The sequence below is a fragment of the Pseudochaenichthys georgianus genome, chromosome 10 (assembly GCF_902827115.2).
Source record: "Pseudochaenichthys georgianus chromosome 10, fPseGeo1.2, whole genome shotgun sequence".
Lineage (NCBI taxonomy): Eukaryota > Metazoa > Chordata > Actinopteri > Perciformes > Channichthyidae > Pseudochaenichthys > Pseudochaenichthys georgianus.
In genome coordinates, this window is record NC_047512.1 from 20,693,915 (window position 1) to 20,721,901 (window position 27,987).

A 27,987-nucleotide genomic window follows, 5' to 3' on the forward strand; every position below is an offset into this window, starting at 1 on the left:
TTCATCTAACTTTTTAATTGAGATAGAAACCCAATTTCTAAGTTTTCATTCCCACCTCTGTGCTCAGGAAAATGAGACTTTCTGCATGGTTGTCATAGAAACGGTCAGATGGACGGTAAACTTGACAAGCAGGGAAATGTCACTACCTTTGGCACTGTACATACTTCAAGCATCTGACAAGGTGCTTGGTCCATAGGCAAGGTGCTCGTGAGGGTGGGGGTGTAATGCATCTTTCCTCTGCGGGGAATGATGACATATCAAGTTATTTGCGGTTCTTAATTGCTTTTCGTTGAGGATTTATTCAAATATAAGGGATTGTAGGACCTTCATAGATAGCTGTAAGAACGCTAATCTTATCAGTCATTAAACGCGCGCACACGTTAAGTATGTATGTGCCTGCAAATGTCACTGCATGGAACGTCTCCAGGAACAAGGATTGATTGATACCCAGCATAACAGTCAGCGAGCACATGTAATTCACTCTCCTCCCCGTAGAGGGAGCATTGTGCTGTGAAGGCCAGTGCGGCGTCAAGGACGTTCACACTGTGAATAACAAACACCAGAGAAACACAGTTGGTCACTCAGTTGTCCGGTCAGGCACTCGCACACAGCTGGTTTGTAAGTAAGAATGTTAAACGTTTATGTTTTCCTGTTGGCTCCTTCGTTCACGGCTCGGGCGTTGTGGATGGCTCCAAGGTCACACCCTCAATGTCTTCGTCCTTTAAACTTACTTCTCTCTATCTCTCTCCCCTTTATTTGCTCTTTCCTCGTCTCAGTTTTCACACCTTTATTTGCTCTCTCTCTCTCCTTTTGATTTGATTCCCTTCTCTCCTTTACACTCTGTAGCTCTCCCTCCCTCGCTCTTTCTCTTCCTTGTAATTAGCCAGTGTAATTGCTGTAGTAAATCTTTTCTGCTGTTCCAAGGAGACTGGCTGATATAGGACTGATTTAATAAGCACACCAGCAGCTCACTGTGTGTGTGTGTGTGTGTGTGTGTGTGTGTGTGTGTGTGTGTGTGTGTGTGTGTGTGTGTGTGTGTGTGTGTGTGTGTGTGTGTGTGTGTGTGTGTGTGTGTGTGTGTGTGTGTGTGTGTGTGTGTGTGTGTGTGTGTGTGTGTGTGTGTGTGTGTGTGTGTGTGTGTGTGTGTGTGTGTGTGTGTGTGTGTGGTCTGTGTCCTCTGTTATGGGGATTTATGGGCTGTTTGTGTGGTTTCAGCAAGTGCGAATTTGAGTTCAAGGTAGTGCTGTGTCGGTGTGTCGACTGTAGTGCACCTTATCAGCTATGCAGGCAGCATACTCTGTGTGTGTGTGTGTGTGTGTGTGTGTGTGTGTGTGTGTGTGTGTGTGTGTGTGTGTGTGTGTGTGTGTGTGTGTCTCATCAGTGATGCCGCTACGTGCCGTGCGTGCGTCATCGCTGAAGACCTTCATGGCCAGAAGAGCATAGAGAGGTCAGAATGGCCCTGAGAGAACACCACTGGCACACACACGAACACACACACACTGCCCCCACACCTGTCCCATCTACCACTTCCACCTAAGTCTCCCCCTAAACCCACACATATACTATAATATACCAACGCAAATGTTGTTTCTATTAGTTGTTGTCTTGTTGCTCTCTTTCACACACAAACAGAAACAAGCGCACACACACACACACACACACACACACACACACACACACACACACACACACACACGCACGCACGCACGCACACAACTATGATGGTGAGTGGAGTGTGAAGGTAATAAACAGTGTATCCAGGTGTAGGGCCATCTAGCAGCAGTACACCCGTTTCTCCAGTTGAGGGCACTGTGACTCCACAAATAAACAATACCCACTATGAAGGACCCACACTTTCTTCCTCCTGTAGTCAATACATTTAGATTTAAAGATACATGCTACTCTATATTACTAAATTACAGTATAATAATAGTTTTTAATGAGACGCAGAATAAATATCTAATTATGAGTCTTTGGTTTTGAATTCAAGGCAAATAAAGAAAGGTTAGTTTAGGAGAAGTAACACTGTGGTAGTGAGTAAGTAAGTATAGAGCTCTGCCAGTTCAAAAATGATCTAAATTCAGAACAAACGTTTGCAACCCACCCGTCTCCATGATAACTCATTGACAAGCAAGGTAATACCCGGACTAATAATAATAGTCAACAATCCTCAAGTTACCCTATGTAAGTTCATTATGTTAACACATTGCTGATTGGACCTTAATGAGTTGGACATGATGCTATGTTGACAACAATAAATGATTGACACATGGCTATATGATTCTACATTTTTTATTTAACCAAAACGAATATAAGTACAAGTATACTTACATACACTTTAACCATCTTAATTGTGAAATATAAAAGAACAAATTAGGCAAATTAGGATCTATACATGTTAACAAACTTATTTGTATGGGCTTGAGATAAAAAATAATTGATTTGAAGCCTTCTTTAAAATAAAAATAAAATCAGATGCCTTGTCCCCTTCAGTCTTTGTTTAAAGTGTGTTAATTAATGAACAGAAGGGCAAGACAAAAGGACAAGCTACATTTTGTATTCAAGATTCTCTGGATATTTGTACCTATTAAAATACTTACATTTTTTATATTGTTTAAGCAAATAAAGTGTGTTTTTATACAACTTAGTTCAGTGCAGAACATTTGAGTCGCAGTTACACTCTTCATGCACCAGGGGAGCGCAAGTGAGCAGGGTCTTAGCCACTCCCACAATCCCTCCCCCTGCATCCTGGCCCTCCCACATCCTGCCCCCGTCCCCCCTCCTCCCCGCCCCACCCTGCCATCTGGTTCTTTTCACACAATGACACACAAACACAAGCGCACATGCACATACACACACACACACAGTCAGGAATTTTTTTTTCTCCCTCATTTCCTTTCACAGAGAAAAACAGGATGAAGGGGCTCTTTCAAAACCCGAGGTTACCGTGGAAACCCCCTTATTCTTCTTCTGTCAAACCTGCTTACATTGTAACAAACACACACACACACACACACACACACACACACACACACACACACACACACACACACACACACACACACACACACACACACTGCTATAGAGAGTGACATAATGTTGGACATTTAAAGTTTAAAGGGACCAAAGCTACAGCTGTCCTGTCTGCCTAGTTTTGGCCTCATGTTGAGTTCAGACAAAGAGCTTTATGCCCCCTCCCTTTTATTTTTTTCTTTGTCTCATTCCCCTTTTAATGCTCATACTTTCTTATAGCATTCTTAAAGTAAAACTTATAAAACCAAACACACGCTCCTATTAAGTTTCCTTGAAATGTGGTTGGTCTTTGTTGACGTCAAAAGCTGGCAAAAGAATTGTTTGTGCATATGTGGTTCTTTCAATTGGGCAGCCTCAGCAGCTTTTTCCAAAGAACTGCTCACCCCAAAAATATTGATGTTGAAACTGTAACCCCCTCCTCTGTTCCAGTGTAGACAATCTCCAGCCATGGAATGCTGAAGGGAAAAAAGTTAGTTTGAAGTTATATAAAGTACATTTTTTTGCTTTTCTCAGATCCCGCCACCAGAGGGCCCGTGAAAAACACATGTGGTACCAGATATACAATAGAGCACATCATCTGAAAGCTCTTAGTGGGTTAAAAATAAACTAAAGCACTCCACAAGCAGGGAGTGGTGATGTGAAGATGAAAAGAGAAGAGGCTTTGCTCTCTGGGACTGAAACGGTTCTTTAAAGTGAGGTTCAGAGTGGTCAGGGATGAAAGTGTGCTTTCTTCTTTTCTTTGTCTCTTTTTGTCTTCCTTACTTGCTTTATATTCATTTCTTTTCATCTTTCCTTTTTTTTTTTTATTTCCTTTCTCCAAGCATGGCTTCCTATCACCTACTCCTCCACACATTTCTTCCTTTTAAGGAGTTAGGGAATGAGAGAGACAGGGAATAGGAGGGGGGGGTGAAGGACACACTCAGGTCTGCTGACTGATAAACAGACTCCTCTTTGTGTAGAGACAGACACACACACGCATACGCACACACGCACGCACACACACACGCACACACACACACACGCACACACACACACTCGGTTATATATTGACAGAGACCCCTGCATGACTTGGTTCCTCGTGATTCTGAGAACCCCTGCTGTCCCTCCTCTCCCCGTCCATGTCATTTCTTTCTTTCCACTTAATTAAGAACAGAAGTTACAAATGGAAACATGTAGTTATCCATTCATGACGCACACATGCTGCTCTCCGTGCACAGCAACACACAATAACACAGACCTAACACCCCCCCCTCATCTCTCAGTGCCGAGCAGCTGTTGGGGAGAGGAGGGGGTTCCAGGAAAAGAGAAGTGTGTGTGTGTGTGTGTGTGTGTGTATGTGTGTGTGTGTGTGCGTGTGTGTGTGTGTGGGTGGGTGGTAGTATGGGTTTTGTTTCCACAAAACGACCATTATTTGTGAGACAGTATAACAAAAAGGCAGCTCGTACGATAAAACATGTGGATGTTAAGATGTCGGCACTCTACTAGTGTGCTCGTATGTGTGTATGTCTAGCCACACATGTGTTCTCCCTCTGTCATCTCCTCTCCTCCTCCACAATGACTAAGTGTAACATGGTGTGTGCCTCATAGCCACCGCTAGGGGTGCCATCAGCTCATAAATGAAATAAACTATCCATGTGGAAACTACAGAGCAGCCATTTTACAATCTGCACACCAGACCCCATTTTATGAATCAGCCATGATGACAACATAGCTGTGCCTGATTCCATTGAGCTATGACACACACACACACACACACACACACACACACACACACACACACACACACACACACACACACTGACAGGCACACTCTGACCTAGTGACATGATGCCATCACTAGGTCAGTAGTCTTGTCCCAGATTAACTGGATTGCATGTCCTTGAGATTATATCCCCTCCAGATTAGACCTCCCCTTGTGCATGCCCATGTTTAAATGTGTATGTACCCATATTCAAGAGGGGTATTTTTCAATATCAGTCTATATTAAAAGAGTACGGTTAAGGCCTCAATATGACAAGAGCCATGAGATTTAATTGAATTTGATTCAATTATTTTTTTCATTCCCTTATTTTCTAGGGGCCAGAATCCTGTTGAAATGTGTTATTTTAATGTATCTCTCTCAGGTCTCTTTTCTGCCTCTCCTAAGATGTTTATTTGTAGATGCTTGTCACTTCCTTTGAGTCTCTTCCTAACTTCTCAGCTGTGACTTGCTGTGTGTATGTGTTTGTCTGAAGATATTTATGTTGTTTCCTCTCAGATATCCTGATGGATTTTCCTACCCTGTGTGTGTGTGTAATGGTTCACTTCCTGCTGTGGTTTCCTGCTCTCGGCAGGGACTATGGCCCGAGTGTTTGCCACACACAAAAGTATGATGTATTCATGGCAGTGATTCACACAGCTGATATCACCCAAATGATATGCAGCGGTAGAAGTACACAGTTCAAACAGATTAGATGCCCCCAGGTTTGAGTCAATCTGTACAAGACACATGAAGTGATGGTCCATTCTGAGAGGAGTTTAATAGAGCTGAAGCTGACACTGAGGGAAACAATGGGACTTATTGAGGCCACAGTCCCCTGACTGGCCGAATGACTGTTCTGTGTGTAAGTGTGTGTTCTCACTGGAGAGATGAGCAGCTCATTAAGAAGCCTGGACTTGTCACCAGGCTGATTGGCCTCTCACACAGAGACAAAGCACTGTTTGACTGGACATATGGAAGGATGCACACACAGATTGGGGAATGAGTTGCTATGCTGCAGCAGATATCTCTGTGTCTGTGGGGAGAATGATTTCAGTGTTGCTGTTTGAATGAGACTATTTTTAAATTATCTGACAAACTGCCGTTGAATGCAACCAGATTGTGGGAAAAGATGGTGGAATGACTGCATGGAAGTAAATAAATAAGGCCACTTGTGCAGTACAGAGAGGTCGGGGTTCCATAAACCTAAATTACAATGGATAATGAATATATTTAACTGGTAATTAGGCAGCCCCCATAAGTAGGTCTGTCTTCACAACATCTAGTCATTATGTTGCAGTATTATAGTAGTTTCAGTCCAGATAACCTTGTCTGCTGACGTTTATTTTCTGTTCTGATGTCATTACATGAGGTCACCTCTGGGCAGTGGAAACAGGTGCGCTGCTCGGCGCACAGGGGCTGATTTAGATTGATATTGTTTGTCTGTGTTTCAGACAAAGAGACACAGCATACTCATACTGTCCATCCTGTACCAGCGCTCTTGCTGGCTGTTTTCCAGACAGTGATCCTTGTTTCCTGTTACTGTTGGGTCTAAACAAAGATAAGTCACGCACAAGGCCATATAGAGAATGAGACCTAAGAAGGTGGGGGTTACACATCCTTCAGGGTTTATCAAACGTGTAGCTTTACAGAATGTACTCAGGGATTAATCAGCGAGGCCACATATTTGTATGATAATGGATAAACAGGAATAGTTACAGCTAAGGGCCCTAAGCACTAACAATTATTTTACGAATGTTATTATGATTTAAAAAATACATATTCAACAAATACAATGTTTCATTATTAATATTGTTTGTAGGAAGTGATCTCAGTCAAGAACAGGAACTTTTTTTCTACAAGTTGATAAGGCATTTCCTTTTATAATAGAAATATTATATACATTTGAGAATCTACCACAACTGTTACATAACTAAGTGGTTGATTAATGTATAAATTGTGCCTTATTTAGTCGACTAATGATTTCTTCACTAATCATGACATACAGTATTTGAACGGATAGATTCAGTAGGAGTGGTTAGATAATATTGGCAAAAACAAAGTGAACAAATGTGACATCCAGTAATCTGCTGACGTTAGGTCTGAACAGTGGGCTGTCATGTGGTCAAACCTGTGTGCTTGTTCATCTCTCACCCCTCGTTCTCATCACCCCCCGCACGCTGACACATCCTTACAGTCACAATCCTAACCTTGTCAGAACCAGTTAATGTGAAGTCTTTCGGTCAAGTGTGTGTGTGTGTGTGTGTGTGTGTGTGTGTGTGTGTGTGTGTGTGTGTGTGCGCGCGCGCGTATCAGAATGTAGTGTACATGCTTGTGTGTGCGCACAAACTTTGTATGCCTTACAGCCGACAAACGTCTCACCGTATTAATCAGACTCAAACACACACACACACACACACACCAGGATGTCTTGCCCCCAGCCCTTTCATAGCAGCTCATCATACCCAAGGCCATTGATACAATAATCCTAACACCTCCATGACACCATACTGTACAGCTGGGAGGGAATTGAAAAAAGTGAAGGCCATGCCAACTCTGTCAGTTTTTGTCGCCGTCACATAGACCCTCTATCCATAATCCACTTTTCTTTCCATTACAGAACCCACTGTACTTCTTTTCAAAACATGTTCTATATCCAGCTTTAATAGTCATCTGCCATTTAGAAAGTTACCAAGATGCAAGTTCTAACAAAGTCTCCCTTTTCTTCTATCTCTTTCTGAATATCGCCACCCCCCTCCCCATTTCTCTATCCATCTCTCCAGCCAAAAAGGAGCAGGACGGCGGGGATGAGAAGAAAACGACGCAGAAGAAGAAGGTGAAGGAGCTGAAGATTCTTGACTCCAAGACCTCGCAGAACCTTTGTAAGTCTCTTACCAACGGTTTCAAATTCTGACAGCACAGCACCAATGGCGTGGCTCTGTAAATTCATTCAGTGAACACCTTAATTAAAATGTCATCAATAACATTTGTTTAATTAAATTGTGTTTGATTTAATAACTGCTTTTAATTGTGTTTGTTTAAACAGCCATTTTCCTGGGTTCGTTCCGTCTTCCTTATGTGGAAATGAAAAACGCCATCTTTGAGGTTAATGAGAAGGTCATCACAGAGTCCATGCTTCAGGTACAGAGCTCAGATCTGCATGTAAAACTATAATACAATTACAATCAGCTCATAATAGAGCCTCCAGCAAATCTCTGCCTTGTTTAATTTAATTTGATATTTCTTAACCAGGAAGTTGAACTACATCTATTTTACAACTGAGACCTGGCAGCGTAACCTAAGCATGCTTCACACATTGATCCTTAAGGATACTGCTCAATAGCTAATTGTCCTTCAGTGTGCATGCCCAGACACAGGATGAAGACAGTGGTTAATAAAGTTGCTTTTCTGTTTTCTCAAGGAGTAGTTTGAGACACTTGAAGTGTCTCCAGATCCTTTCATGTATATGTTGCCTTTTATTGTCACACAGAACCTGGTCAAACTGCTGCCAGAAGCCGAGCAGCTGAAGGTCCTGGGAGAAATGAAGGAGGAATACGACGACCTGGCTGAGTCCGAGCAGTTTGGAGTAGTGGTGAGAAAACATGCACACAAATAAAATATCACTTCATTTTGTTTTTTGTAAGCATGTCCCAGCTGACCATTGCAGGGAAATCAGTGTAATGAGGCATAGACAAAGCTGAAATACTGATATAGAGTCAATCATTTCGACACAGAATACTTCATGCTGCTAAACACAGACTTCTTTGTTCAACTGTGGTAGATGTGAGTAATGGATGAAATCCCCTTCAGCCACACACACAAGCGCATCATCTGTGTTGGGTAAAAACACATCAGGAGTCCCTCTTTTCTCTCTTCAGATGTCCGGCATAAAGCGGCTGATGCCACGGCTTCAGGCCATCCTGTTCAGGCTGCAGTTCGAGGAGCAGATGAACAACATCAAGCCAGATGTGGTGTCTGTGACAGCGGCCTGCGAGGAGCTGAGTAAGAGCCAGTCCTTCACCAAGCTGCTGGAGATCATCCTCCTCGTAGGGAACTACATGAACGCTGGCTCCCGCAATGGGAAGGCATTTGGCTTCTCCATATCATACCTGTGCAAGGTAGGGAGGTTTAGACTTAGTACACACAAACTCACACACACACATGCATTGAGTGGACTGGAAAGGCCATCAGTCTTACTTTTCTTGTATTTCTTGAAGACCAACTAGAAATGCTAGTAAATTACATAACACTGGGTCTCATACGCGTAAAGCCTTCTCTTAACTGGGCCTTACCTGCAGTGTAAACACGACGACAGTATGAAGTGGAATCAATTCATCATTCATGTCTTTGGTTTCACTTATTTTCATCATAACATTATTGTGTGCCCTCCACAAGTGTCATATTATTCCATGTCATGCAGGTGTACCATAGTCCATAACAAACAAAGGTCTCCCCCTTTGTATTTCAATATAAGCTATATGTATGTAGTATTGGAGATAGAGTTATATATGTACACATGGCACTACAACTCGTTTATCAGTACAGTGATGCTACACCAACTTAGTGGACCAACAGTGATGTCTACACTGTATGTATATAATGTGTTTTAACTACTTCTATAAAAAAAAACACTGACAGTTGTGCAGACATGAAATACTTTTGATGAATTGTTATTTCACGGTGCCATTTTTAAATCAATCATTCTCCCAATCAGCTTCGTGACACCAAAACAGCTGATCTGAAGCAGACACTGCTCCATTTCCTGGCTGACGTGTGCCAGGAGCAGTACCCAGATATCATGGGCTTTGCAGACGAGCTCGTCCATGTGGAAAAGGCCAGCAGAGGTACACGGGTCATTTAACTGATCTCTATCCATCACTACATAGCATCATCCATGAAGAGCCCTGAATACGCATTACAATCATTTGAACGAGTGCATTGTGCTCTCATTGTCATAGTCATTTGACAAACCAACAGTCCATGATGAGCAGTGTATGTACGTGCTCCGTGTCAATAATGTTTCCCTGCAGTTTCGGCAGAGACACTCCAGAAGAACCTTGAGCTCATGGGCCGTCAGATCAAGACACTGGAGAAAGATCTGGAAACCTTCCCTCCTCCACAAAACGACAAGGACCTGTTTGTGGAGAAGATGGCAATATCCTCTTTATTTAAATGACATATTTCATAGTAATCAAGTTATTCAGTAATTACATAAAACAGTCTGTTTATAAAAGCATTAAAGCAAAAGATCCCGTCATTATAAATGATTGTCATGGCTTGTTAGCATACAGAGATATATGTTGTATATTCCTTAACATCGTGTTTCCACATTTTTGTGAGTTCTGCCCATGAGCAGCATGAGAAGCTGGATCTGCTGCACAAGAATATGGAGAAGCAGTACACCGACCTGGGACAGTACTTTGTCTTTGACCCGAGAAAAATCTCAGTGGAGGAATTCTTTGGAGACCTCAACACCTTTAAAAACATGTTCCAGGTGTGTTTGATCTAACTCAAGCTTGATCTGCCGCTGTGGTTCTCAACCAAATCCAGCTCTTGCACATAGAGTTCAAGGACATACACACAAGTGGAGTCAACAAGAAAATAGATGAAAGAGGAAAGGATGGAAGACTGAATGTCACATCAATAAGAGAAAAAAGGCCATGTGTTTGTATTGACAATAATAAAGAATGAGAGCGGCAGTTTACACATCAACTGTGAATGTGCCGTTTGAAAGGGCTCCCGCAGGAGGTGACCTGTTTTACCGGTTAATATGGATAACTGCCATTCCCTGAGTTTGAAGTTATGTTTACACACAGGCATCAATCAGAGCCATCGTTCAGCTGTCTTTGAGTTTTTGTTCTAAAAATCACTTTCATACTTTTCACACTTGTCCTCACCACACCCCAAACTCAATGTAAGCACAGACACTGCTTTTAATTGAACTATTCATATCTTAAACTGCACTGTAACTTTTATCCATGTATTTTTCCTTTTAATGTTTATTTTATTAGCTTTTATTTTGTAATGCTTAATATTTTTCATTGTTTGTAAAGCACTTTGAATCGCCTTGCGTTGAAAAGTGCTATATAAATAAACTTGCCTTGCCTTGCCTTTATACCCTTTCTGTGTGTTTCCCCACCAGCAAGCAGTAAAGGAGAATCAGAAGAGGAAGGAGGCTGAAGAGAAGATCAAGAGGGCCAAACTGGCCAGGGAAAAGGCAGAGAAGGAGAAGGAGGAGAAACTCAAGAAGAACCAGCATCTCGACATCAACACAGGTCACACTTGCTTTATCCTTCCTGTGTCTGAGAGAAAGAGAAGCACTCCCTGTTTCTCAGTTTGCATTTCCCTCAGACTCCAGTTGGGGGCAGTCAGAGTCCACACTTCAGTGGAATATGTGTGTGCGTGTGTCTTTGTGTGTGTGTGTGTGTGTGTGAATGCAGAACCATCAGTATTTATAGACCGTAGTTAATCTAATATTGATGACCTGTGTTTGCAATTAAAACAGGCTCCTCCGATACAAGCAGGATGCATATAAGGATCCGTGCGACCTCTGTTCACTCCTCTGGTGAACCGGGGATTTGCTGGCATAAAGGAGAACTGACAGAACGTCTAAATCTCTTTATCGCAGGAAAACACATTTTCACTCTTCTATGAGATGCTCTTATCCTGAAATAAAGGCCAGCAGCATATTGTCCCATGTAACACACGCACGCGCACACACACACACACACACACACACACACACACACACACACACACACACACACACACACACACACACACACACACACACACACACACTCTCTCACTTTCTCATCCCCGTATACACACAGTTAACACTCAAATCCTGCCTTGCAGACACACATTACTGCACAGGCACTTTTCCCCTTCTCTCAGACTGACCTAGTTTCAGAACATTCCTCCTCTCGTGACTCCAGTCCTGTTCCCCTGGGACTTCACAGTCAAAATGAGCTCCAGCCTAAGTTCACTTAGTTTATAAGTGTTTGTATTTGTGTTACAAACGATGCCTTTTTTTTTGCGAGTGTTTCTGTTTTGCTTTGCTTATGTGTTAGAGAACCCTTGTTTCGGCCAAAGAGTTCTCTGCATCTTTTCAGTGAACCTCTTTTACAAAAAGTAGTCCTGGCCTTCCTCCTGGTTCTCCATGTTCCAGCTGGCTTCTCCTCTCTATTTTGCTTTTGTTCCATTACTCCTTCTTTTTCCCCCTTTCCCTCCCCCGTGTCCATTTAAAGGGCTCTTAAAGAAACAGCAAGCACAGAGGCCCCACTTGGAATATTTGTTCTCAGTGTTTAACGTACATCGCTGACATTTTGGGGTAGAAAGTGAAGTAGTCAAATGTCCTGTTCAGCATGCACGAATGGAACATGATACGGCTTCAAACATGTGTGTGTTGTTCATGAGCGTTAGTGGGCGAGAGATCATTTACATACAGGTGGCATATTTGGTTGCCCCCTGTAGCCCGGAGTCATTCAATACCCCCCCCCCCCCCTATTCAAATTCAACCACGAGCAAATGTTGGCATACACACACCTGGCCTTTGTCTTGTATTTGCGTGTACCATCACACTGGATGGCTTTTACACAAAGGTTGTTTAACAGCAGCTTTACTTTCTCACACCAACAACGTCCTTGTTCCCTTTTTATCTTCCATTCCCCACTCACATACCCTCACTATCTGCTCAATTCTCTGAATGTTCCTCTCTCTCACTTTCTGTCTCTGTGTACACCATCCCAGTCGTTGGGTACACCCTAGAAGGTCAGTGTGTGTTTGCACTTTGTGGCCTTGTCATTCCTATGCGAGTCAGACAGGGCTCTTTCTGCTCGTGATCTAGGCATGTGATGATAGTTATTGTGAATAACAGAAACCTCAGATTCTTTCTAGATTATAACGTATTGAATCTTCTGATCAACATATCATTTACTGCCTTTCCTTGGCTTTATTTGGCCCTCGTCAAACATAGCTGAGGCTCCAGGGAACCAGACTGACACACCCAACATCTCACACTCGTTCTCTAGTTTGATCTGATAAATCCTGCATGCTGCTATAATGAAACATCTATTACTGGCTGTCATCCTTGGGACAATGCCAGACTACTTGGCAACTGGCTTTTCCTGGTTTCTGCAGCTAGGTGTCAGTGTTGTCTGTAAAAGGTTAAGGCTTTTATGCACGTGATAAAGGGTGTGTGCATGTGTGGTCACACTCCCACACAGATGCTGTTATGGGAACTGCCACACGGAGTGCTCGTGCTCCACACAGAGAGTGAGTAAAGGACGTAGTGTGGGGGAGGGAAGGGAGTAGAACAGCAGATGCTCTCCTGAGGATTAGACTGTGTTGTAAAGAGGGGAGGAGAGGAGAAAAGCACATGAAGAGAGAGAGAGACAGAGAGAGGATGAGATAGGATAAGCCTGAGTAGCCTGTCTCACTGGGAAAGAGAGACACCATCATGGCACATTAGGAATATAGACATTCTTCCCCCCATGAACACTGTCTTTTCATCCAGAATTGTTTCCCTTCTCTCTGCTTTTCTTTCTGCCGTAGTTGCTACTAAAATATTGCATGTATATCTTCACATGTTATTGTGTGAACGTCCTTTAGGGGTGCTACTGCTCCACACGACATGTTGTCCTCCTCACACAAGAGATTTAAAGAGACATCTTTAAGAGCTCATGATCTAACCCAATTACACAAATGAATCCGTCTTATGTTCTTATTTGCTGCAGCTCATGTAATACCTGGCCGTTTGTATCCCGCACTAGAGGAGTGTGTGTGGAGTGTGTGTGCATGCGTGTCCTACTCCCAATCCATGCATGTGTTGCACTGAGTCTTCCAACACAGTTTCAGAGGCCATTTCAATGTTAATGGCGTATTGATTCTGCATGATAACACCATGAACTGGATATCTGTCCCTCGTGTATTATCTAAAGGTGGTTTAATGCATCAAGTGTTATCCCCCCCATTATGAGCCCTTTGCTATCCTCGAACAAACCAAACATTGTTAAGCTTTTTTTTTTTTAAATCTATATGGCTTCATGAAACCCTGTTGCCCGAGGCCACACTCACACAAAAACACTAAAGAGCTCCATGCATATGCTATACCGTGCACTGGCCTAGGACATTCTAATTTTAGTCAGGAGTTCACTCTGGCTTCAATAAGACTTCTTTATTCACAGCCAGGTCATTGTTTGGGCCCTCAATCGCCTCCAGTGCATCTTCACAAACAGGTTTGTGTGTCTGTGTGCTACCACCAGTATTTAAGCTAACCATGTGGTTAGTTTGAGTGGAAATGTGCCAGATGTGCTTTCCCGGAAGGAGAACAACATGGCCTACATCCCTCTGATCTATGTGTGCAGTGGCAGAGCATGGACAGGGCGGGGTGTGTGTGTGCAGTTGCAGAGCATGGACAGGAAGGGGTGTATGTGAGCTGTGGAGTGTGTGTGAGAGAGACTTTCTCTCATGTGACAGGCGAGAGAGACCACAGACCATCTGCTTCATGGCTTACTGCAGGATTACATATTGTGTGTGTGTGTGTGTGTGTGTGTGTGTGTGTGTGTGTGTGTGTGTGTGTGTGTGTGTGTGTGTGTGTGTGTGTGTGTGTGTGTGTGTGTGTGTGTGTGTGTGTGTGTGTGTGTGTGTGTGTGTGTGTGTGTGTGTGTGTGTGTGTGTGTGTGTGTGTGTGTGTGTGTGTGTGTGTGTGTGTGTGTGTGTGTGTGTGTGTGTGTGTGTGTGTGTGTGTGTGTGTGTGTGTGTGTGTGTGTGTGTGTGTGTGTGTGTGTGTGTGCAGAGCGATGTGTTTGGGGGTAGGGGAGGTGACAACATAAACCTTTAACCCCCAACCTCACTGCCCCCTTCTCCAGACCCCTCTGTCTCTTTTCAGGTTCAAATAGAAATAATTAAAACCATCTGCCTGAGAGCTGAGCTGTGCCTCTGAATCCTGCCCACAAAACAATAATGACAACACTCATACACTTATAGACAAAGCGGCATTGTCATGAAGTACCCCCTGATTCCTGGTTTAAGATCACCAGACCATGTAGATGTAAACAAACAAACAAACACACAACAAGACCACGTGTACAAACTGTGACTGTACTCCCACACAAATACAAGGTTACTTTCTAGTGGGCATCTTTTAACCATCAGCAGAACTCCTTCATTCTGTAATATTGAAATGTTTACGAGGAGGTTTGGTCTCAGTGGGTGTGTCTTTCTAATCATGCTGCATGTGTGTGTTTTAGAGGTTACCTCCCTGGATGTGGAGTGTGTAGCCCCTAGCAGAGACAGTAGCTGAACTCGGTCACTGCCTATCTGGGTTAATTTAGCTAATTTGCCAACATGGCTGGTAAATAACCTCCCTGCCCAAGTGTGTGTGTGTGTGTGTGGGTGGGTGTGTCTGTGAGAACCAGTGATAGGTAGAGGGTGTAGAAAAACCACCAATCTCTCCCCTGATGTTGAGAGAAAATGTTTTGTAAATGTCAGGGTTGAATTGATTTATAATAACATGGTTGCGATATCAAAGTGGCGTGTGTGAGACAGAAATACAATTTAAATGTGACTCTAGTCTACATGTTGATTTAATCCAGTGTTTCTTGATGCATTGCTGATGTTTTCATTCTGTGTTTACAGACGGGGATGAAACTGGTATCATGGATGGTCTGCTGGAGGCGCTGCAGTCGGGCGCTGCCTTCAGGAGAAAGAGAGGACCACGGCAAGCAGGTACTCATACACAGGCAGAGCAGTACATCTTTGATAACATGCAGATGTGAAGTGCCAAGTCTTACTTGATTTAAAGATTTCTGTTTCCTTTCACACACAGTTGTGGTATGCATACTATCCTGAAACATGTGGCATATGAGAGTAATCTTTCTGTAACTCTGTCTCTATGTTTCTGTCAACACACAACAACATATTTGTTTGTGTTCCCCATGTCTCTGTTCCATCTGTTGCATGGCTCAGAGACAGGGGGGGGTGGCTGTATTTCTTGGCCAGGGTTACAAGGGGGAAAAGCCAATTCACCATTAGCTGGCACAACAACAAAAGAAGAGGGAGGGTGTGGGCAGCAGGGCAACTGGTGGGGGTGTGGTTGTGGGATAGGAACATATAAGAGGAATATGAATGTGGTTAGGGATAATAAACCAGAGTATGGGTAGAGTGTTCAAGGACGTGGGATCAGTGAATAGGCAATAGGCAAAACATGTATTTAGTCCCCCTCCTCTCCAACATGTGCTTTGCTTATTGCTCTCTTGGAATGTTGACCCTCTCTGTGCAGAATGATGTATGGGGCAGGAATCTGGATTGTTTTCCAATTCCTCTGCTGGACAGGGAGCGTTGCTGGGCTCACCTTAAATCACAATGTAACTTGTATATGTTGTAGCATTAGTTTGGATCCATCGATGGTCCAATATGCAATTTCCCAATGTGTGAAACCAAAAATGTTTCGAAAAAGTACTACGCATTTTTCACATGATTTCATAGCCCAGCTAACTCTTACTGGTACATACAATATATATCATAACATCTATTGAATCCCATTAAATCAACTCCAAATCTTGGAACAAAACAAAGTTGGATGACTGTTTTTGTCATTACTAGGCCTGCCAGAAGATCATGTTCTGTGTTTGAGGACTAGTCCTAAACACAACCTCATGCTGTATCGATTTTCATTCAAGCCGTGTTGTTCAGTCTGTAAAGCTCGCAGAGACAGGCCAGTAATCTGGTTAGCTACTTATTCTGCTTTGTGTCCTACTGACAAATCCAGTTGTATCACTTACTGGAGACTACTTTGTCCTTATTGTTGCCTTATGCAGCTTAAATGTTCCATGTAGCACATTTTGTAGAAAATGGGTTTGGGTAAGACCGTGCAAATAAAAATGAGGCAGTACGAGCTGTTAGGATAGTAACTCTGTAACATGACACCATGTGTTAGGAAACTTGTGTGTAACCATGTGAGTGGGAAAGTGTCCAGTGCCCATTAACTGAGAGAGAGAGAGAGAGGGAGCGCAAGAGAGAGCTAGTGTGTGTGTTTGTTCACATGCACTGATGTGTGGGTTGAGTATTCACACATAACGGAGGCCGGGGAAGAGTGTGTGCAACCCAATACCTTCCTCAATAGAAGCCAGATGTGACGCGGGCTCCAGAGCAGAGGAGCTCAGAGCCAGAGGGTCGACTGAACTTTTTCTTTCTTTTTTTTATCTTTTTCTCTGTCTCTGTCTTTCATTTGAGTTTTACCAAATGCCTTTGGATGACATTTTTATGAAATGAAGCTTAGTGTAGTAACTGGTAGTCCAGTAAGTCACACAGGGAAAATTGCCACGTTCAGAAAACTTTCTTTAATCACAAACAGCTCGGGCTCATCGCCACCAAACTGTCGGAGACAACAGTGAGAGGAGGACAAGGAGGGAGAATGGCAGCCGGAAATAGAGGCACTGTATGAAAGAAAAAGGGGGCCCATTTAGGGTTAAGTCAGTCACCCATAATGCTGTTTGGCCACCTCACAATCCTAACAGGAAATACCTTGACATTTGTGTTCGAGAGAGGGAGAGAAATGTAGAGCCTTCCTCCCTCTGCACACTTGTCTGTGGTTGGAAACATTTCGAAAATATAAGTGGCTGTATGAATCACATATCTGCTCAGTGCCTCCTCCCCGTCTCCTCTTTTTCCTCGGTCTTGTCATTTTTGTTTTATTCACCCAAAGTTCAGGGTTTTCATGGCTGATGAGGAGGGTGTGAAGCCCCGCTGTGGTTCATAGAACATCTCAGCTTTGACTGTTTACATTTTGTCCTTGCTTCTTTCCAGTTACTCATTTGGATTCCAAGACACAAAGTGCTTCACTGACAGAGTTTGACACATAGTTTGAATTTCACTGGTTGGTTGGAGTCAGAGGCTTTGAGTCAGTTGACCTAAAGTAAGAGGAGGCACATCCTGACTCTGGATCTACTCAAATCTGGCAACAGGGGGGGCCACAGACTAAAGAAGTGATTCATTTTTCAAAATTCTCCAAGTCAAAAGTGTGACTCAATGGTGGAAAAGGTTGCTCCTGGGTCTGTTTCTAAATAAAAACATTTGGAGCTGTAAGATCTCATAAAAGTGGCATCATTTTAGTGTGATATGTTCTCCCCTCCCCCTCCCTCACTGAGCATGTGATATCATTTGTCACTAGGCCTGAGGCCGGTTGAACCAGTTGCTCATCTAATCTCAGTCTAATTACTTTCCATGCAGTCAAAATACAATTGATCTAAACTCTTGTTTTCATTGGTATCACTGATCAGATGTCACATAATGAGTCTGCAAACACAAAACGAAGGTTCATTCACTTGTATGATCTATGAAAAAGTAAAGCAGGGAAGGAGGGGTCAGGAGTCCGTTTTTGTTAACCTATAAAAACAACTCAAGTAGCAACAACATATTCTTCTTAGTTTCATACATGTTGAATAATGCATAAACTCATTGCCAGGAGGTTTTACTTCATGACCAAGTGCCAAGAGTTATCACTTAGACTTTCTGGCCTAAGTTTGATCTGGTAGAAGTGTATTTCCACATTAAGGTGCTGCTCCATGTCCTCCTCATCCTTTGTTTAAAAAAAAAAAACACAAAAGTGATATAGAGGAGATTTGGGTAGTGGCCATTTTGGTGTGGTTCTTAAAGCATGCTTTACTTGTAATTACATTGTGAGGTATATGTTCAGGGAAATTGGTTCTTTATATCAATTCTAGTTTACGCATAGAACTACTGCAGCATGTTACATCTAATCTGATATCGCTCTAGAGAGCTGGATGCTCAGACGCATCATCAGATGGCATTTCACATTACCGTCAGACTACGGCTGCACGATATTGGAAAAAACTGACATTGCGATATTTTCTTCCCCTGCGATATATATTGCGATATGAAAAAATACAGGAATTGACGAAAAGACAGTTTTTTTCGTCCGCAATCCATCTTTTCTTGAACTTTAATGCTATACAATTGGTATTTTTTTAACAATATGTAACCGGATGAAGGATTTTAGTCACAGACTTCTGGATCTTAAGTTATCAGAGCAACAAGCTGAGCTAGCTCGGTTATCCTGCTGTGATCTGATCAAGAATGATTGTGATTGGTGGTTTGCATGTCACTCACTCAAGTACCCCTGAAATGAGAGCCGCGCGAGCTTTCCTTTTGTAGCAAGCAGCAAAAGAATTGTAACATGACGTGTTTGAGTTCATTTGCCGACTTAATATCGCAGGTCCTAAACATTTTTTAATTATTATTTTCTTTTTTTAATTGCACGTCCTGTGATGTGAATTTCGAGGATGCGCATAACGCGATTATCGTCACGACACGATATATCATGCAGCCCTACGTCAGACCCAACCTAATGTAATGTCTTTCAGCTTTTCAATTGATCCGTGTGGAGGAAACGATCAAACATGTTTGATAACAATCAGCTCGGCCCAGATGAGGTCAGGAGGGCAATTAAATAAAGACACAACTATCCCCTCACAGCAGACAACTCATTACGTGGAAACAGTGTAAATATACATAATGCAATTCAAAATAGAAATATTAAACAAACGGGTCAAATAAACTTAAATTAAAAATGTTGTAATAGTGTGCCTATTATGCAAATTTCTGTTTAACATTCTTTGGTGAAATATATATTTTAAGGTTGAATGTGTATATGTGAAAAACTTACTAAAGAAAGGAAGTCAAAATATACAGTAGACTCTGTCATCCCCATACATAGGAGCTGTTTCCAACTGATCACATTAGTGATTACAGTTTTGTAATCTAAGAACATATGTTGAGAATAATTGTAAAATGTTGTCCACAGTATCGCCCAAATAATGGTAGCTAAACTATTTGTACATTGGCATCCTGTTGCAAAGTCAGGCCGATAAATAACACCAGGACAGTTTCAAAACTACAACTTTTATAAGATCTTATTTACAGTATAATAAAGATGACACTCTAAAAAAGTGTTACAGTTGTAATAACTTTCAGATACAGTGGGGCAAAAAAGTATTTAGTCTCCCACTTAAAAAGATGAGAGAGGCCTGTAATTTTCATCCTAGGTACACTTCAACTATGAGAGACAGAATGGGGGGAAAGAATCCAGGAAATCACATTGTAGGATTTGTAATGAATTAATTGGTAAATTCCTCTGTAAAATAAGTATTTGCTCACCTACAAACAAACAAGATCTCTGGCTCTCACAGACCTGTAACTTCCTCTTTAAGAGCCTCCTCTGTCCTCCACTCGTTAACTGTATTAATGGCACCTGTTTGAACTCGTTATCAGTATAAAAGACACCTGTCCACAACCTCAAACAGTCACACTCCAAACTCCACTATGGCCAAGACCAAAGAGCTGTCAAAGGACACCAGAAACAAAATGGTAGACCTGCACCAGGCTGGGAAGACTGAATATGCAAAAGGTAAGCAGCTTGGTGTGAAGAAATCAACAGTGGGAGCAATTATTAGAAAATGGAAGACATACAAGACCACTGATAATCTCCCTCGATCTGGGGCTCCACGCAAGATCTCACCCCGTGGGGTCAAAATGATCACAAGAACGGTGAGCAGAAATCCCAGAACCACACGGGGGACCTAGTCAATGACCTGCAGAGAGCTGGGACCAAAGGAACAAAGGCTACCATCAGTAACACACTACGCCGCCAGGGACTCAAATCCTGCAGTGCCAGACGTGTCCCCCTGCTTAAGCCAGTACATGTCCAGGCCCGTCTGAAGTTAGCTAGAGAGCATTTAGATGATCCAGAAGAGGATTGGGAGAATGTCATATGGTCAGATGAACAACTCAACTAGACGTGTTTGGAGGAGAAAGAATGCTGAGTTGCATCCAAAGAACACCATACCTACTGTGAAACATGGGGGTGGAAACATCATGCTTTGGGGCTGTTTTTCTGCAAAGGGACCAGGACGACTGATCCGTGTAAAGGAAAGAATGAATGGGGCCATGTATCGTGAGATTTTGAGTGACAACCTCCTTCCATCAGCAAGGGCATTGAAGATGAAACGTGGCTGGGTCTTTCAGCATGACAATGATCCCAAACACACCGCCCGGGCAACGAAGGAGTGGCTTCGTAAGAAGCATTTCAAGGTCCTGGAGTGGCCTAGCCAGTCTCCAGATCTCAACCCCAGAAAATCTTTGGAGGGAGTTGAAATTCCGTGTTGCCCAGCGACAGCCCCAAAACATCACTGCTCTGCATGGAGGAATGGGCCAAAAATACCAGCAACAGTGTGTGAAAACCTTGTGAAGACTTACAGAAAACGTTTGACCTCTGTCATTGCCAACAAAGGGTATATAACAAAGTATTGAGATGAACTTTTGTTATTGACCAAATACTTATTTTCCACCATAATTTGCAAATCAATTCTTTAAAAATCAGACAATGTGATTTTCTGGATTTCTTTTTTCTCATTTTGTCTCTCATAGTTGAGGTATACAGTACCTAGGATGAAAATTACAGGCCTCTCTTATCTTTTTAAGTGGGAGAACTTGCACAATTGGTGGCTGACTAAATACTTTTTTTGCCCCACTGTATATTATAGATGTGCAGTTTAAAAATAAATGTTTAGGATGCTATGACTGGGTATCTTTAAAATATACGGATCATTTCATGTCTTCCATGAGCTGATATAAAACTACACATGTATTATTGAATTGTTTTAGTGTCTGGTAAGAGTCTTCATCACAAAAAGTGTGACGTCCCCTCCCCTCCTCTTTCTCTCCTCTTCACCGCTGTTACGACTGCACACGTCACCAACTTTGTGTTAAAGGACTACTGAGGGGCTATTGAGTGTGTGTCATGCTTATTGTGTCACTGCATTGTGATTTAGAGGAAACCCACGAGGCTGTGGAGGCCATATACCTCCTAACCCCTGACGTGTGTGTGGTATCCTCAGCTGTCTGCCCACCCCCACTTTAAACACATGCAGACAAAACGCACACACCAGATGCTTGAATGCCGATACAAAGACACACATAGATGTTTGCATACCAATACATGTAGCTAAACAGAAGTTGCAGCGTTCCAGAGGACAGTCTTGGATAGTTTTTCAAACAGTATCACACTGGCTCTCTACCTCAGTTTGTTAGTTCTGGTCCATCTATTCCTTTTATTAAGCTAATTTGTGTGTGTATGTGTTTAAAAGCAATTTAAGGGCACTTGTGTGTAGAGGAATGACGTGTCTAAACATTCACTATGGTCCCATCTGCTGGGTCACGACCCCTGCCAGAATAACCAATGGCAGTAGTAACTAGTTGACAAAGCACCAATCCCAACAGAGACATGGAGATAAAAGGGACGGCAACAATAGAGGCACACGCTGGCTCTGCAGACGGTCTGCTCCTACAAAGAGACCCCCATAGAGATCTGTGCTCTCACAGATGTTCACACACACACACGCACACACACACATTGAGACCCACACAGACAGACACAGGAGGAGATCATTCAGACCAATAGGAGAGCACTCGTCAATCAAGTCATTACTGCAGCAGTGGTGATGTCACGTGCATACTAAACACCCATGGGACCATACATGCGTCTCATATGCACCAGGTGAGCCTATTTGGTGACATGAAAGGAGTACTTCCACATCAACACTAACACGCAGACACAAGCAAACAGTGCGGCTCGATGACGTCACTCTCTCCCACGATCCTCTAGTGCAGCAGTGTGTTACGCAGTGTGTCCTGACGAGGGCGACATGAGCCCCTGCTAGGCTGGGACTGTGATGAAGGTTCAGCCTTCATCTGCAACTTCACCATCATGCCATGCTGTCATGTGACCGGGGCTTTACTGCTTCTGTACTGACAAAAAGCTAAGACAATAAAGATGGCTGCTCTAAAATTGGCATCTCACCAGGCAGAGTTTGTGTTCATTGAGTTGAGACTGTCTTTGATCTGAGAGGCAGTGGGTTATTCTCCGTAAGTCTTAAAAAAGCAACTGAGCTAGTTCCTATTCGCTTCTCTTCTCAAAGTGATCTTTCCCTCATCAGGCAGCCATTATTAAGTCTCCTGGAGAGTAGTGTGATCCAGATGCTTTGTACACTTGACTCTCTTTGCCACTGATGGTCCCTCAAAGTGCAAACACACTCATTCGACCTCATATTGCCGGTAAACAGACTCACAACAGTCTTTGTTGAGTCCCGACGTCTCATTTCCTACTGCTGCTCACACCAAGCTTCCTGCCAAGTGCATGGATCATTAAGTCAACATCAGAGCTAGTCTTTGGATACACATGCTCTGTATTTCCTATGTTTGTAATGCCACGTGTTAAAGGGGTACTCAAGCCATTTTTGTACTGAAATGTGACAATGTAAAACGGCTTGCGAGAAGAAAACATTGTCAAAGTTGTAGTACCTGAGGACGAAATATCCTGACTTGTAGTCCCTATTTTAAGTAAAGTAATGGATCCTAAATTGCATCAGGGTTTTTCTTAGGGTTTAAACGGCTCCTTTTAAAGCCACATAAGACATTTAACAACTGTTTTCAATCTGATTTTACACACATAAAAGCTGCAAGAAAAAAAGGTCCTCTACAACGTACATCAGATCACCTTCAGACATGGTGGGTGTATTGCTGAGGTCCCGTGAAAGAGAAATGCTTCTCAAGACATACAGTATAGGCCAAGCAACTCGCTGAGCAGACACTGCAGTAGTTCCATTTAATCTCCAGTAGGTGGCCACGTTGCTACTGGAGCAACAAACTGTGATCTACCCCAAAGTTATAGTCTAAGGAGAAGTCTGGAGATATTCTATATTCATCTGATGCACTATTAACACCTAACCCATACAGAAGTGCCTGGAGCTTTACAATAGTATTTTGGATTTATTTGTATGAAAGTTTATATTCCTGGTTACCTGTTTAGCAGATTGAGGAATGTAGTAGAAATGGATAAGAGCTGAGGCCCACAGACTAGCTGGGGAACTTTTGAGATTACTCACAGGTTTATTAAAGTTGTGGTCTTTGCATTGGATTTGTTGACAATAACAAAACTATGGAATATTTTCATTCTTATCCTTTGTCTTTCAATGTGTTAGCTGTGACTTGTGATGCTCATTGAAAACAGTCTGTCAGATTATCTATTTGCTTCCGAGAGTCATGTTTTTAAAGTATATTTAAATAGAGAACATTTGCACATACATTCCCTCTTGATAATCTGCAGGTTTTCCAATGCTGCCTCTGATCCCGGCTCTTCCTCTTCTGTCTTCTCCCTCAAGAGGAAGTGGAGGAGGATGAGAGAGGACGGAGCTGCGTTGACAGCCTTTGAAAAGCTTTTCTCTGCGGGTTGGCTTTTTTTAGGACAAGCTCAGCACACTGCACACACACATGAGATAACACCCACACTGACTCACACTCGGTTTTTTGGGTCATTTGCATAATTCCTCATTAGCACATGTATGAGTGAGGGAGGGAAGTTTGGAAAGGGCCAGAAATAGATGTGTCAGATATCTGTGAGAGAAAGCTTTCCCATGTATTGGTGTTAGTGAGAGATGAGGAGCGATGTGTGTGTGAAGTGATACTTTGACACCCAGCTGTCTGTGTTGATCAGTCCAGCTGAGGCTCACACAAAGAAGCCAACTGTGAACATGAATCACCAAACCCTGCTTCTCCTCTTTCTCCCCAGACTCAATTGTGTCTTTGTCACAGCTAGTTCTGGAGACCTGTTCGGTAACTTCTGTTTGTGTGTGATATCCTCTTTGCTCGATAAGAACCATGTGTCACATATTGGTTTGTTGTTTGTGAACATGGTGCATTTGCATGTGCATTGCTGTTGGTTTGCATCATGACGTTGTTTGATTGATCTGTTGTTCTCGGTAACAACAGGAACACATTGCATCACTCTGTGTGTTTGTGATAACACATGTGTTCTTTACTTTTGTTAACCTTTTATTCATAACACACACCAGGCGTCACTTAACAGCATACACAATCTCCCACTGACCCATATCATTCAAAATGGCCGCTGCTGCACAGCTGTCCTCCCACTCAGGAGAATGATAAGTGGTATAGGATAGGGAGGAAGAGAGAGAGAGGTGTGTGTGTGTGTGTGTGTGTGTGTGTGTGTGTGTGTGTGTGTGTGTGTGTGTGTGTGTGTGTGTGTGTGTGTGTGTGTGTGTGTGTGTGTGTGTGTGTGTGTGTGTGTGTGTGTGTGTGTGTGTGTGTGTGTGTGTGTGTGTGTGTGTGTGTGTGTGTGTGTGTGTGTGTGTGTGTGTGTGTGTGTGTGTGTGTGTGTGTGTGTGTGTGTGTGTGTCACCCGCTCTGTTTCTCTGCGTCCCTCTGCATCTCTTATCTCTCCTCACTAAATCCACTTTTTGTATGTGATGTATTCTCATTCCTCCTCTTAGTCAATCTCTCCATCCACGTTCGTCTCATGTTCATTGATCCCTGCCTCCGTAATCTTCCCACAGCATGAATCACCCTGCTCTTCATGGCATCGTACCCTTGTTTTGCTTTTACACACTCACCCTTCCTCCATCCCACCAGTTCCACTTCCTCTTCCGCTCAATGTCTCTTATGCCTCACGTTTTTCCCCCCTTTTCCTAATTGTTCCCACTTTGTCAAACTCAAGTTGAGTTTCATCTTGACAACACACAGCGAGTTGCTCCAGATGTCACATGAATCCACACGTACAGCCACACCATTAAGCCGTTTGTGTGTCATGGTAGTGCATGTATGTGTATGTTGTAATGAAAGGGAGCATCCATTCAGAACAAAAGCCTATGGTCAGTGGAATATGTTGAGTACGTGTCTGCCGTTGTGATGTTGTTTGGCTAACTGACATATTTCTTGCACACACATCAGATATGTTGCATGACATACTCGAATGGACTTGTTATGCCATAAACATGACTTTCATTATTATGATCTCTCAATTATTTTATCTCCCTAACTCTGTTTCCTTTTGTTCCTTAGCCAACCACCGACGAGCTGGTCATGCAGTGACCAGCATCCTGGCCAAAGAGCTGATGCAGGAAGACACGCCTCCATCCAGCCAACTGCCCGCAAAGAAGAAAAAGTCAGAGGAGAAGGAAGAGCCCAAACTAGAAGGAGCGGAGTCATTAGAGGAGTTACTGGAGGCGACTCTCTCTCGGTCCAATTAGGCCCCCACCACAGAAAGATTTGACTAAGTCATTGTTATCCAAATGCAGATGTATTTCCTAGCCATTCCAGGGGCCAATATAAATCTGAGAAAAAAGGCCCTGTGTTTTCTCCATGTCTAATCGGGCCCCTCCTTAAGGGTAGCATTGACTGTGTCTTCTGGGAGGACAGGGAGTGGCAGAGGATGAGTGTGGGGCTCTCACCTCAGCCACGACCCCCTGGATGTCTCTCATCAACCTTTGGATCTTTGCCATCGTCATAAACATGTTATTGCTTTCTTCAGCACGTGCACATATCTATTGTCTGTTTCACTTGATTCACCTGTTATTCATCAAAGGGCATCTTGGGCCATTCCAAAGACTTACTCATAAGGGATCCTAACTTTTTTTGCGGTTATTTTCTGCAACCCACATGTAGACTGGGAATGTCTGGAATGTGGCATCCTGCAGCGTTTCCTGTGGACGTTCCAGGCACCACTTTGCGCTTTTTCACATATTTTTTAAACCTATGAAACATATCGCTTTGTATTTGTCTCATATACTGTCTGTTACTGTTTGTTAATGTTAATCAATTTGCTGTGTTATTGAAAAAAAAGTGCCAACCAATAGACATCCAGTCTTGTCATTTCACTCCCGGGTATCGTCCAATCACAGATTGTACTCGCGGCTGTGTGGACTCAAACAGCAGTCATCTCCTGGGTGGATCACTGTGTTGTCGTAATGAGGGAGAAGGGATTGTGTTCACCGGTTAGCACGCTTTAGTTAGAGTTCACATAAAATATATTCATTTACACAAATGTGTCTAAGCTACCACACATGCCCACCACAACAGTTATATGAAGAAACTGCTTATATACATTATCTTGAACATTCCTATAAACCGCAGAGAGAAGATGTAGATTGGCGGAGAACGTTCTACAGTCAGTTAAACCAAAAGAAAAAACTCGCTTTTTAAAGTGTGTTTCCGTACAAAAGCTGGCCTGAGCAGTTTGCATGCCTGTATGTGTATGAGAATAAGTGTGTGAAGTAAGCCACCTATATTTAGTTGTATGTGCCCATTGGACTTCCTACATTATGTGTGTTTGTGCATTTGGGTTTAAGTGTGTGCGTGTTTTGCCATCTGTAATTACTGAACGGTACCAACCATGCTGTCATAAATCCTAGGTTTCATAAACCCTCTTTGTGGTCTTTCTGCTGAGGATATAGCCCACTGGAAAAATGCCCGAAAACTGCTGAGACAAGTATGTGTGTGTTTGTGTTGTTCACCCACTCTCTCTCCCACTGAACTGCAACAGTAGTTGATGAATGTCTGGCCTTGCTCTTATTTGCATTCAGTAGCCATCAGCATACACGTTGCCATGATGTTGTGGTGTAATATCTGACAGGAATCCTGAGAGGTGATGTCAGCTGCTCCATGCAATATGTATAACTATGCAAACACAATACTGTAGTGTGTGTGCTCCAGCTCTGATACCCAGCAAGCCTCAGGAATCTAGAAACTACCGGGTGGACTCCAGCGGTCTTTATCAAGCCACTGAGTGAGATCAGTGCTTAACTGTGCCCAGGGAAGGAGGGAAATGATTGTATCTCAGAAAGTTCAGCATAAATAAAATAATCTACACCAGCAACACCAGCTTTTATATATCTTCTATTAAAATTGGAATATCTTTGGACATGGAGGAACTGGCACTTAACATACAAATACATGAGGTTCTTCAAGTACAGCATAGGTGCAGAGATCCTTAATCAAGTGCTCGAGCTGCGTTTCAATCCAGTAACACTGTGTTTCAGTCTGCTCGTCTCTGCAGGTGGACAGTGCCGGGCGGTTGGGTCCCAGATATTGAAAGTTTTAAACATAATGGAGAGAAAGATTAAAATGAGAATAGGAAATAATCACTGGAATTGTTGTTTTCTAATCTGATCATTCCTATTGTTTAATATTTTTTTTAAGAGATTTTTTTCTATGTGATTTTTACAGTTGATTATTTTAATGTATTTGAATGGAGACACCTTTTTTTTTTTTTTTGCTCTGTATACAGAATAATGCACATAGTCATTCTGTTTGCTACCCAGGACTATTAAAAATTTCTTAAG

The 27,987-nt window shown here is 42.8% G+C and overlaps 1 protein-coding gene across 1 annotated transcript; it reads left to right on the forward strand.

Annotated features, from left to right (window-relative positions):
- The first annotated feature begins 108 nt into the window (after nt 1–108).
- LOC139434538 (protein diaphanous homolog 1) lies at nt 109–27,927 on the forward strand. Its single transcript, XM_071204484.1, has 12 exons — nt 109–115; nt 496–618; nt 7,555–7,653; nt 7,818–7,912; nt 8,262–8,363; nt 8,650–8,889; nt 9,486–9,615; nt 9,802–9,926; nt 10,101–10,265; nt 10,914–11,046; nt 15,413–15,502; nt 25,709–27,927. The coding sequence occupies exons 1-12, from the start codon at nt 109–111 to the stop codon at nt 25,894–25,896; spliced, it is 1,497 nt and encodes a 498-aa protein (XP_071060585.1). The 3' UTR covers nt 25,897–27,927.
- Nucleotides 27,928–27,987: the final 60 nt, after the last annotated feature.

Coding starts and splice junctions, on each gene's coding strand:
- LOC139434538 (XM_071204484.1), top strand. Junction 8,364..8,649: donor CCGAGCAGTTTGGAGTAGTG/GTGAGAAAACAT, acceptor TTCTCTCTTCAG/ATGTCCGGCATAAAGCGGCT. Junction 11,047..15,412: donor GCATCTCGACATCAACACAG/GTCACACTTGCT, acceptor CTGTGTTTACAG/ACGGGGATGAAACTGGTATC.